Raw genomic sequence first — 13,635 nt, 5'->3', positions numbered from 1 at the left:
TATGTGCCATGCACAAAGTTCTGCTTGGCAAGCTGTAAGAAGAGTTCTGGTTGTTCTAAACTTCTTCTGTTTAAGAATTATGGAACAAGAAGGTAAAGTAAACAGTACGATTGGTGTTACAATTATGATTTATAAATATATATGAAATATATATGACACACACACACACATTTTGCAAATAAAGCAGCATAACAATTTATTTTGTGAAGCTAAAACTGGAAAAGAATAACACCTGAGGCCTTGTGCATTCAATTTACAAATGTACATTTGCAGGCCATGCTCATATCCACTTCTACATTTAAAAATCCACAACACATGCTCACAAGACAGCCATGCATGCATTTCATTAATAGAACTGTGGACCACTCGAACGGGTGCCACTGCGTTGGCCTCTTTGTCCGTATTTGTCATTTTGACATTGTCATTTAACTTTTGATGAAATCAGTACTCTCCTTGGGGGGAAACAAATAATGATGTTATTTGCTGGAAGAGAATTAATTAAATTCAAAATATCAATCATCACTTGTAGAGTATAACTACTCCATTAATTAAGTGTAAAACTGCTTCAGTAAACCAACTGTGGGTGTTCCACGGGCTGACACTGTGAGAATAATTCTTTGGGACATGGGGATCACATTAAGATATCTTCTAGGTCCATCATGTTTTCCCAAGTTGATAAAATTTAGAGATTTAAAAAGTGAAAACATAAGAAGTGATCCCCTGTGATTTGATAGTCGACATGTAACTTGTTTTCTTTACTTTGATTTCACACTAAACTCCACCTGACCTGAATGGCTTCGATACAAGAGGTTCAATAGAGTCTGACGGAGTGTGTAATTTCTTCAAAGCCTTACGGATGCTGTGCAGGCCTATGAAACAGAGGACAAAGACCCAATGAGTTACGCTTGAGTTCTTACCCTCCACCTGGGGATTTCCAGTGCCAGCCATCCACACTGATGTCCTGTAATGGCTTCTGATGGACCCTGGATGCCCAGAATGCAGATATTAAAGCCAGATCGTTTTGGTGGAAATCAATTTAAATTACATATGACCATGACGGAGGTCCTCTGCAGGGAGTTGAAAGCAGGTGGAACGTTAAAATATACATTTGCTGGGCTGAATTATACAGTTTATTAGGTTTCTGCATAATTATGACAATGACTATTGAAGATCATGCTGGATGATCGCGCTATTGAAGACCGTTGACCAAGTGCTGTGAATAACCCTCTTAATAAACTGCCAAATCAATCTCAAAATCCAGTCAAAAATAATCATAAAAGTGCTAAAGTAAATTAAGTCACACTTCCAATCTATTTAATGTTCTTAAATATGAAGTGTGTTTATTGTGGAATGTATTTCTAGGAAATTTCCATCGCAAGTATATTACCATAAATAAATAAATGCATATTTCACCTTTGTAAACACTACATATGACTTCACAGCATGCATCTGTGCTTCATACAAAGCCTGTCAACGTAGATAAGATAATTACTACTTCGTTCTTGAACTCTCACTCCACAAAGCATGGAGAAATCTTAGTGGTATAACACATCAAAGTCCACCTGAGATTCATGCCGTGCTGAAGGGCGAACGAGGGCACTGCTGCTTGTGTGGGTGGGCATCTGACTATTTGACCTACGGATTCACACACCCACATAAAAGACATTGGCGCCAAAGGACGTATTGATGAACAGATGGGTTCTATTAATGTGCTGCAATTAAAACCAGCCCTAATTAAGAGAAGACAATATTTGAGCAGGAAAGGAGGTTTCAGATGGATGTCAAAACATAATAGCACCTTTCATTTTGCTCATCTCTACTTCATGTTACTTGAAAGCAACTAAAAAAATTCCAAACAATGACAAAACTGATATAAAGGGACACACAAAAGTGTGATTATGTTTATTTGAAAGTATGAGATTGCAAAGAGGTTTTCTGTAAAGGGTAGGTTCAGTTCAGTTAGGGTTAGGAGATAATATATAAAAATATTGTTGCTTCTGAATACAAGTAGAAGTCCATGAACATCCCCACAATTCACAGAAACGTGATATTATAAGAATATGTTATCATTTTCAGCTTTGTAATTGAGAATTTGTAAATAATTTATCATTTATAAGGTAATAGTATTATTAGAAAAAGTAAATTCCTCTCATTTTATTAAGTACTGAGAAACATTTTGGCAGGCATGTGCTTTACAGCTAACAATAAATCGGTTTGCTATGCACCAGAATTATAGAAAGCCAAAGGGTAATGGCAAAACAAACATTTCATTTGGAAAATATCATTATTATTTATTATCATTTACACTATTTCCAAAAGTGTAAAGCAAAATGTACATATGGTGGCGGGAGGAGCTAACGACAGACACAGTGGGCGTGGCGTCAGGCCTCGGAGAGGCTTTTTATTAACAAAAAAAAAATCAAAATAAAGTGTTCAGGGGAAAGAGTGTCCAAAACAAACGGGGGAACTGGTGTCCTCGTCGTGCTGCAGGGGGAGTGCAGGTCGGGTAGTGTTCCAGGGGGAAGGGTCCAGGTAAGGGGCGGAGTCTGGGGGCCGCACGCGCTCCCCTCTCTGGTCAGGGGCGCGAGGGGCGGCGGCTTCTTCCCGCGGCTTCTCCTTCGCTTCTTCCGGGCGGCAGTCAGAAGGGTTAAACAGTCCGGCATCCTGGCCCGTCAGCGGTACACGTGTGCAGACTTCGCCAGTGACGAGGTTCGATCCACTTCAGGCGTGCCTCGTCACACGCTGCCAGACCTGTCCAATACCACGCCCCTCCTCTCAGACACGCCCACTCCCGCCGGGAGCCTGATGAAGGGCGGCGAATAAAGGACGGGGTGATGATGACAATAAAGGGGAGGGGCAGCCGACTCGTCCCAATATAAACAATAAAGAATAAAAATGTAATCAGCAGACACAAATAAATATACAAAATGACTGATTTTTAATCATAAGGACATATGCTCTTCCTGTGATATAAATCAGTTTCTGATGTATGTAAGTGCTACAGTTAAGCATCAACCTCAACTTTTTATTTTTCCCAAAAACCTCCTCCTGCTTCTCTCTTGTTCATTTAGCCACTTCACATTACCATAGCTGGTCACAATTTGTTTTATGTTGACTTCAGTGAATTTCTGTGCGCGTTTCTGTCGAGCTCAGTCAACATTTGAGTGAAATCTAGATCCATACATCAGGTTCAAATAGCTTCTTCATTTAAAAACTCCCCGTTTTCACCTTTTTGGTATTTTTTTTTCAGCCTCTCTGGGACACTCTCATGACATCTGCTGGTTCTGCTCATCTACCGTTCATTCTTCTATAGTGTCGAAAACCTATACAGCTCCTGTTTTCCCTAATTTCAGCATTTATGTTTCCACAAGGAGTAAAAATTGTTTTAGACATATATGGCGCTGTCAAATAAAGGAACCTGGCGCGTGAAAATCTTGTTAGGAACAGGACTGGTGTGTCCCATTGACTCAAAAACACGTACTGTGTGCGTATGCTTGTTTTTTGTGGAGCCTGTCACTGTAAAAGGTACACTCCAAAAACCTTACGATAAAACATCTGCCAAATTACCGTTGTTTGCTGCATTATATTATTCATGGAATAGATCGACGAGGTGCTGTAAACATTTCACTTAAATTTTGATCAATACTGGTATTATAGCGTCAGTTCCTGCAGATTTGCTGGCTACACATCCACGATGCAAATATTTTCCACCTAAAGACGTTCTAGTGGACTGAGATCCGGTCGCTCATTGCCGTGTTCAAGAAGCTAGTTTGAGATTATTTGTGGTTTGTGACATGACATTATCCTGGTGAAAGTAGCCATCACAAAGCTATCAAAATGATACCCAACTGATACTAAGGGGATTCGAGTGTGCTCAAACGTGCCATTACACCACCACCAGCATCCTAAAGGCAGCAGGGATCCGTGCTTTTTTGTTGTTTACATAATTCTGACCGTACCTTTTCACAAGATGTAATACTGACCTTGAGTGTTCCAAGAATGCATCTGTGCAGTTTCACATCAAAATTCCCCAAGCGGATCATTTATTATAACATCTGAAAAATGTCATTTTGGGGCGTGTCTACATAGACCAAGTTTTGGCGTGTTTTACTTTAAATGCAAATAAGCTGCATATTCCTGCCCCGTCTCCAAAAGATGACATAGCCTATACATATCTGCTTTGCATACCTACAGCAATAAACAACCCGTAGGACCGGTGTTTAGACATAAACACGGGAAGCCGAATGCGCTGATAGTGGAATGAAACAGCTTAATCTTACATTGCCCATGTCGATGGTGACCAAAAACAGCCTGGTTGCAGACTTCCTTTGTGTTCGAGAAATTTTGAAACTACTTTTTTTGGGAGAACCATGCCTTTAAATTTGTCTTTAAAGTCGTCAAGATGCTCCTCTGTCTTGTGAAACTTAAATCTGACAGGAGTGGTTGGATTTATTCATGAACGTTAAAAAATATCAGGACGCATTTACTGAAGCATTAAACGTTTTACTATATTTGGTCACTCCTAATAAGACAGTGCCTGCCTCTGGTGTCTCTACAAGTTGTTAAACACGAGATACAATTAGTTTCGGGTAAATCTGCAGGCATCTTTGCTAAAAACACACGCACAGATGCATTTATTCTAATGGAAAATCCCAACAATTGAAGGATTGACATTTAAAAGAGATCCAAACTAACTTTAAGTTACGAATGCAGATAATCGCATTCACTCAGTCCATCTTTTTCATATTACCCCACAGTACAATAAGCTTTTAACTTCAATGAAGCAACCCAGAGTTCCTTTGTTACCATTTCTAAAATGATGTTTCCAAATTAATAGTGAAGGCTTGTTAAACTGTCAATTCGAGTCTGTGAAAGAAGAAAGTATTTCCCCACACAAAAGGGTTTTTTAAGATGTTTTGCGGTTGTTTTACATACTTGTGCTGTTGAAGTGTTGAATAAACGCAGTCTCACACTCACAGCCGTATTGTTTTGTCTGTAGGCATGAGGTTCCCCGCTCCCAACCGTAACTGGAATTTTGGCAAGAAAGCAAGACTCGGTCAGGGAACTTGCTGCTGAACTAAAGTGATTGACAGCTCCGGTGATTATAATGAGAATATTCTTTGACCACTTTCTTTTTGAATTGCATAAGTAAATCTTAATTAAACCAACGAGTAAGCCACCGTTTAAGTAAAAAAGCTATTATTTGTGGTATTATTTCTACTCTTTTAAAAAATGTTGGAAACGTTTTTTTTGGTGACCACTGAATGGAAAAAGTATCAGAAGAAGAAAAAGGCGGAGACATTGCCATACTACCAGATCTCCACAGTTCCATAAAGGAAGGTTATACATGATAATAAATTAATAGGCGATTTAAATAGTGAATAATTAGTGAAATGAGTCATTTATTGAGCCTGTTTGGGTTCCACATACCCTATTTGAAACAGTTTTTTTGCAGTAGCCTGTGGTATGGGGAAATAGCGAGCACACGCACACATTCATTTTTAAGAAAAAAAGGCTTTATGCAAAACGCTTTAAAGAAAGATGACCAATCAAAATGTACAATATTACGATGACTTCACAGTAGTGGATTCGATTTAGTTATTATAAATATTAAAAAGGAGAAAGAAAAAAAAAACAAAGAAAAAATTAAGTTTGAAATTCGAAACAGAAGTTAAAAGTTTATTAAAAAAAGGAGAAGATGGGTAATATTTAATTTAAGACAGCGGAATGTCCCGATAGCTAAATGAATGAACGCATGAATGGATAGGCGAATACATAATAATAAAAATAAATCAGCGAAACAGAATCGAGTATTCATGCAAATTATAATCAACAAGGACCTCGTTGTTCTGAAGATTCTCAAACTATCTGAAAACCGGAGCTCTCTCCGCTCTGAGCATGTGGTCTTTGTTTTTAAGTTCGTGTGGCTGAATCCGTTCAGCTGTCAGTGTGAGGCAGCAGCACTGGAGTCAGTCCACTCTGAATGTGCCACTCGGTACAGACGGGCGATTCCTCATCTCTCTTTCTCTCTTCAGTTCAGGATGGCAAAATAACACGGCGAAGGCGGAGATATCGGCATCTTGCGTGTATGGGAGCCTGTCATCGCAGACAAGTTTAGTTTCCACTAGAGTTCAACACTCTAGAAACACGCTTTGCGAGTGCGTATTGGGAAATGAAAGTGAAGCGATCGGAGATGTGGGGAGCCGCTGTCCTGCTGCTGTTGACCGGCTGCGCGCGCGCGAGTGTGCCCGAGGAGCCCGCGGACAGAGCGGCTCCATCTGACGGCTATTGCAGCTGGATAACGCGGGCTCAGCCTCACGGAGCCGGAGGCAGGAGGGAGGGCTTTAGTGAGTTCAGGCTGCGAGTGGAAGGAGACCCGGAGCATTACCAACCCGGCAGCACTTACCGAGGTACATGTCACTGTTTCAGCTGTTGTCAGGACCACCGGCGCGGACAGAGACTTCACAGTGCGCGCGCTAGAGATGGGAGGCTTTGTCTGAAAAAACTAACAAGCTGCCTACATAGGCAGCATGTTGGGGCGTCATATTGCCTAAGTAATAACGGGGTTTTATTGTAATGTGGGGAAGTTGTCTTTCAATGACTATAACGTTTTGAGTCAAAAGTTCACGAATATCTGCGTTTTCCAGGCAGTTTAAATGAACTGTTGTTTTTATATGAGTAAACTATTTTATTCCCCTCCCTTACATTAAGCAAAGGGTAAACCAAAACAGTAGATTTTTAGATGCATTTTATTATGATCAAGTCAGGGCAAACTGGCAATTTGCCTTTTCCGTTTTTGCAGTTTTATAAATTGCTCGGTTTAAATGCTGCTTGAAGTGCCCGAATAGTAATTTTTTAATACTGATTTGCCATAGATGGCTTGAGCTATTTTATATAATGTTGTCATATATGACACGGATCAACGAATGAATAAACAATCAAACAAAAGCAAGTTAACAGCTAATTCTATTTTCTCCTACATGAAACTGCAAATTGATTTCAACATAGAAATGAAAGGTTTCCAATATTTATAACTCACTAATTTGTACTGTGTGTATTAACCGATAATCAAATTATGTGCATCATCATTCAAATTATTTTTAAGTAGGTTACATTACCATTTTACTGGAGGTATTTAGACATAAGTAAAGTAATAAAATAAGTAAAGTTCTTAAATGCAATTTTTGGAGTGATGAACCCATATCATTTTTCAGTAAGCTGCTGGAGCATATAAGCAGTGCTCACCTTGCTCCGGCATCGGCTGTTTAGTCTGTTTTCTTCACCTCCCCAACTCCGCAAACAAAATGTAGGCGTCCATACTATCCATTCTTGTCTTCTAAGCATTTGTAGCTGTCTCCTTCATCCTCTCCACTGCGGACAACAAGCCAAATGAGTTTATCCTCTGTAGTTAAAGATTATATGGGCAAAACTTATGAAATATGACCAATTTCTGTATTAGAAACCTGATATCATTTGCATGGGTTTTATTGATTTTGACTGACCTGTGGAAACAATCAGCTGAACGTTTTCATTGTGATCATTTTCAGTATCCCTGTATGCGACCAATCCTGCATACTTCAGGGGCTTTACTCTCATCGCTCTGAAGGAAGGGCGAAATGGTGACCAAGAGGAAGATTATGCTGGAAATTTCCAGGTGAGAATCTGACTTAATTCATGCACTCTAGCAACGCAAATGCACTCTTGGGAAACATAACTCTCTCTGATGTACGCCATTTCAAAAAATAGCAAATAGAATGGTAAACCCCCAAAATAAAACTCCGCTTTCTATCATATAATGAATATATTGCATGACTAGAAAAATAAATTAGCTTATCAGATTTGTAAAGGGAGGCTTTGGCATATGTCTGTGTCTAATCAAACAACAATTTCTGACATGTTGGAAATTCATCTGATCATTTGTTTGCCTCTTGTTACCCCCTGTATACTGCACATCAAAAAAGACGCACGACAAAGCTGAAATTTGGCCGACTCAAAAAGAGTCATGCAAGTCAGAAATGCACAGTGTATGTCTTTCTGAAGATTTTTGTTCATTTTCTAAAAAAACAAATGAAGACATTTTTAATGAAACCTGAGCTCTCTTTCTATCTCCATCGAAAGTCAATGCAACCAAATCTGGACAGTTCAAAAAGTTAATAAAGCATAATCTATATGAATACAGTGTCGATCGAGAATGGTTAGGCTTCAATTTATAGCTGATGATGTGCGCTGATCAATGTTTATATGGAAACAAAAGCACAAATAAAGCATGTTAATAATTTTAGGTGATAATTTAGGTGTTATTGGATTTAACTGCTCACTTTATATGGATTCTACTTTTTGAACTTTTTGAAATGCCAAAATTGCATGGACTTTCAGTGGAGAAAATGAAACAACGTGCTTCAAAGATGAATGAAAGTCTTAGGGGTTTGGATGAACATCAATAAATGCTCAATAAATGATGACAGAATTTTAGTTTTTAGGTGAACTAATCGTTTAAAGGAATTACTTACATAATTTATCTTTATCTACAACGCTCTGTCCCTTCTCCTATCAACACACCTGGTTTTAAGAAGCCACTCCCTCAGAAATAGGCAATGGGCTCAGATTGGTTAGCAGGCCTAATTTGATCACTGCAGGCAAGGTAATGAGCGTTACCAAATTAGGGCATTTTTTGACACAGTGTTACCTGATTGGCTGACGCCATTGTGGGGGTGGGTTTAGGGGATGTAATTTACTAAACCAATTAATATGCATCTAGATGGCATGCTGTACCACTCAGCTCAGCGGTATGTGCTCTGGTTTTATTGTAATCAGTGGTATCGTCAATATTGTTTATCAGTATGAGCCCAACTGACATGCAGCGGCTATTGGTAAAGAATACTGAGCACAGCTCTTAATGATATGTTTTTGTTTTTTTGCTGTCTTATACTATAAGATGCGCTTTTAATATCTTTATTTCACTCAAACATCAACATTACACACTAATGTGAAAAAGATTTTCTCGTATGTTATTTTGGGTCACTACCTGGTGTCCAAAAAGCACCAACTACACCAACAGGGTCTGATAAGATATAAGATGCCCGGTGTCCTTCTGACAAAATGAATTACGGAATTAAAGACTCCACTTATATAGAGCTGATGGTTTAGTCCGTATTAAGGCAGTCATTCTGATTGCCTGATTTTGGGATCTACTGTACTCCCTTTGTGTGCTGGAGCCAATCTCAGATTCAGCCACACCTGGCAAAGCTCTTACATCAACACCATATGCTGCCTCTCCGCACGAGCTCTCATGCTATGCCAGAGAGTGGAAACGGAACGAAAAAGGCCCATTAAATGTCACATAAACCATAAATCTGAGCTCCCTGCAGAAATCCTCTACTCAGACCTGCTCTTGCACAGAAGAGGTTTCTTTTCTTGCAATTGGGATATAGATCAGTGGTTCTCAACTGGTTTTGTTTCAGGTCCCAGAGTAGACATTTACATTAAGCAAATTGCGAATACAACACCATACAACACTGTACAAAAGTGTTACGTTTTCAGAAGTAAACAAATATGTCCTTTAAACCATTGTTTGGAATTCATATCAACAAAAACTGTGTTGCACCAAAATTTGGATGGTTTCCTGATCCAGTCCAGTAACACAAAACAAATTGCTTGACTCAGATGAAACTAAAACTAAACTCTGAGCAGTAATTTCTCTAATTTTGTATGCCTTGTCAGCTTAGCTAGATTCCACCAAATGACAAAACATCAGACCAAAATCTACCATTTTTTGGTGTTGTCCCCCCAGATGAGGACCTATGATGTAGAGAGCAATACATATTTTCCGCTTGAAAGCATTTTCTTTTTTGGTAATGAGTTCTGATGGTTTGTTCTGATATCTGAAGTTACCATTCAGTTCAATTGTTGATTGCCTAGTACAGTTGGTAAAAAGGATTTCAGCCAGTTTTTCATTGCACATATTGTGATGACAGATCTTTCAGATCTTTTATTCTGTCAGATGGCATATACTGAATGCAAAACTTCTATACCCTAAACTTTGCAATCTGATAAAAAAATATATATACACGAAAAGAGCACCATTGCTTTGTTTAATACTATAGCAAACTCCATTCAATGTTTTTGGCAGTTATTTTTTACTATAGTTTAATAAAATAATCAAATAAACATTTTGTTTGACTCAAGCTCAGATAGATTGTCTGATTGAGGTTTATATAAGGGCTTTTCGTTTCAGCTGACTACAGATTATTAGGATGTGCAAGTCATTTCCACTTCATCTAAACTGCCATGGTCCTGTGTAGTGCTTAGTGAGGAAAGACAGAACTCACTAAAGCGTTTAGCATCACTTTACACTGGCTTTGGAGAAGTGGACGGGAGTGGGAGAGAATATTTGATCTAAGCATAGAAAAGAAAGCCAGATGCTTCAGACTAGGTTTACTGGTAATGTGCTAAAATCGAGGTTTACATAAGGAGGCCAATAACAAATAGCATTGGATTTTTGGCAGAACAGTCTTTGTTTTTTTTTTTTTGAACACAGAGTTCTAGCATAAGTCTGTAACAAGATCTGCCAAAGTCCTTAACATACTGTATGACACAATATAGTGGTATAGACACAGGGTATAAGGTACTTGTAAATATGTTTTTTGTGAATATGCTGCTTCTCCACTGCGAACAAAACCATTGTGTACTTTGTAGTGTCTTGTATTTTTTTGTTTGTTCGTTTAAGAGCTGCTTATAGCAAACCTGCGTAAACGAGCAGAGCAATCTAAACATGTATCTTACCAGATTACAGTGATTTGTCTTTATTGGATTGGATTGGATTTATTGGCCGCAAAGTAATGAGCACAAACAGCGTTTGCTCTGAAATGTAAAATGTATGTACGTTTGTGTATATTATATCATGATCATATGATTCTTTTGTGTAAATAAACTGACTGAATACACAATTACTGTAACTGAAAGGTATATAAACTGACTAATACAGTGTTCTTTTCAAAAATGAACCATGGTTTTGTGTTTAAATGAATAAATAAATAAATAAATATGATAAAACAACAACAATAAAATGGTAAATTCATGTTAACCACAAACTACCTATAATTTTGATACACCAACCATAGTTTTAACCATATTTGTACAACTGTGGTTATATAAATGGTAATCAATAAGCAGAAAAAAAAGGGCTTTTTCTATTTGAATGTATTTTCTCTCAGGCACTATTCAAAAAAATGTCAACAGGTTGTATGAAAAAAAAGACAAGAAAAATAGATGGAATTAAAATTATATAGTACATCTTTACAACACTCATTTCTAACATCCTTTAAGAAAACTACTGTGAAATACTGGGTTATGCACTATCAAAAAAAAAAAGAAAACGTGCAAATACTTTGTAATTAGAATTGTTGCTGGTTGAAAAAAGTACAGATATTTTCTAATTTTTAAATACTTCAAACATATGATTCTCCTCTGTGCCTTTCATAGCCAATCAGATTGAAGCTTGCCAGTTTAACAAAGTGCGGACTTTTCAGTGCAGTAGGTTTTTGGCGGTCCGTGGGTGTGCCGAGGCTGAGACTGGGGGTGTTTAAATACCTAGCCTTAAGTATGAGAAACACTAATTCTGGTCGTAGCAAATGCCATTAAATCTGAGACCTTGTCCTGTAGTCATAAACAGAATTTATTATGCTGGAATCTTCTGTGTAATTAACTGAAATAGGGTCAGCGATGACGGCTTTTGGTGTAATTACTCAGGCTAAAACATGCCCACGTAGGCAACACTCCCAAAGGGATGTGAACCGTGGAGGGCTGAAGGAAAGGTCGCGCCTTGCAGAGACACACCTCACTGCTCCTCTCTCCTTCCTTGTCTCTGTTCTTTTCGCTCATCTCCCCAGAGAGCCCACCTTAGCGTCTCTGTCCTTAATGAGTGAGAGCACTGCCATACTGACTCTTCCATGTCAGAGCTGTGACATGAAGACTCACCTTTAACCCCTCTGCTGCATTTTCCACTTAGCTGGGAGAGAATGGTGGTAATGCTGGGGATCTTAAGTGCTTTGGAAAAGTTTCACGAGGTGGGATCTGTTTTGAGACAAGAGGCTTAAATGGTAAGGGTATTTCAGCTTTTGACAACAAAATGTACTAAAAACTGCCATGTTATGTATATATGGGACACTGGTACAATGGCAAAAGGCTACACTGTTTTTTTAATATTTTGCTAATATTTGCATTTTTCAGTGTACTATGATAAAACCATTGCGATATGGTCAAAGATTTTGTAAGGGAATACTGAAGTGAGTTCCTTGAGAACCTATGCTGATTCATGACCACAAGTACCGACCTCCCCATTAACCTCCAGAACCAACCTGGAGGGCAGTTTCATTTATTATTTCGTTTCTTATTATTCCCAGGAGCTGGCAGACACCCTTTTTTCTTTCTTTTGGTCTTTTATTTGCTCTTGAAATTGATTTTGTGCCATAGTTAATTAGTGCCAGCCTTGGGTTTCTTTGAATGGATGATGTGCAGAGAGCAGAGACTGTCGAGGAAACACAGGAAGCATTCACTCAGAGCCGTTCAGCCAGTGATATGTTTCTGACCATATTTAAATTCAAACATAATATTTCGAATCCTCAAATCCCGAGGATACCTAAATGACAAAAGCGAGAAAAATGAATTGCTTTGCACTGTGTGATGCTTGGAGAAATGACACAAAAGGTAGATTTGGAGAGTTTGAATAAAACCATGTTTCTTGATCTGTTCCAAAAATCTAGTGAGTCGTCTTGCTGCAAACTGCTTCGGTAGCTGCCATTTGTTTTTCTTCCCATATAGGAATCTCGCATTTATTGCAGTTTTAGCTCAGTTTGGTTCCAAAAAATGTGTTTCTTGTTCACACCAGATTTTAATTTCCTTTTATTTTTAGCAAATTGCACATGTTTTGGCACATGTGCCAAAGATGCTAAAATAACCAAATGCAGATTGCTTGTCGATCAAAACTAATGAATTATCAAATGCAACATAGTCCATTCAGTTATAAAAATCTGTCAAAAAATATGAACACATGTCCTGTGAAAGTAGTGAAACAAAAAATGTTTAGGTTTAGTTGTCGCAGTTAACCGCTGGCTTTCCAAGTATATATATATATATTCTATAGCTCTATATAGCAGGGACTTTTCATTGTGTTCAATATTTTTCTGCTCCTTTCATATTGTTTTTTTTTTTTTTGTCTTCTTCTGGGCCTTGATGAAGGTGAAGGCAGGCTTACTCGGGAGATTCAGGTCTCTTTCTCACTCATCTGGCAGGAGAGGCAGCCATATCAAACCAGCCACCTCAGGAAAAGCCTCCCTGGACCTGCTTGCTGGCTTAGATTCAGTGCCTGGAGTGACAGTCACTTAGAGCAGCACTCTGTCTCTCTCTCACTTGCTCGTCAGCCTTCAAGGTTGATATGGCCCAATAAGGCCTGGCTTTTTTGTTGTTTTCTTGCTGTGCCTCCAGAGAAACCTTTTGCAACTAGGGTTATTTGAAGTACGGCTTATTTAAAATCTGGGAGCATGAGCCTTCTCAGCCATTTTTGAGACTGCTCTAAAAGCACTTTTTGTTAGGTTCTCCTGGGAGGTGAGCTGGCACTGGTACTTACTGACTGACAGC

At 38.6% G+C, this 13,635-nt stretch overlaps 1 protein-coding gene across 1 annotated transcript in view; it reads left to right on the top strand.

Moving 5' to 3' along the window:
* The first annotated feature begins 5,836 nt into the window (after nucleotides 1-5,836).
* spon1a (spondin 1a) overlaps nucleotides 5,837-13,635 on the top strand; it is a 108,299-nt gene continuing 100,500 nt past the window's right edge. Inside the window, 2 exon segments of the mRNA XM_043264165.1 lie at nucleotides 5,837-6,410; nucleotides 7,548-7,654. Coding sequence (XP_043120100.1) covers nucleotides 6,173-6,410; nucleotides 7,548-7,654 — 345 coding nt within the window. The 5' untranslated portion in view covers nucleotides 5,837-6,172.

This window comes from Puntigrus tetrazona, chromosome 18 (assembly GCF_018831695.1).
Source record: "Puntigrus tetrazona isolate hp1 chromosome 18, ASM1883169v1, whole genome shotgun sequence".
Classification (NCBI taxonomy): domain Eukaryota; kingdom Metazoa; phylum Chordata; class Actinopteri; order Cypriniformes; family Cyprinidae; genus Puntigrus; species Puntigrus tetrazona.
The sequence above is the reverse complement of the archived record's forward strand: the minus strand, read 5'-3'. Positions and strand labels throughout refer to the sequence as shown.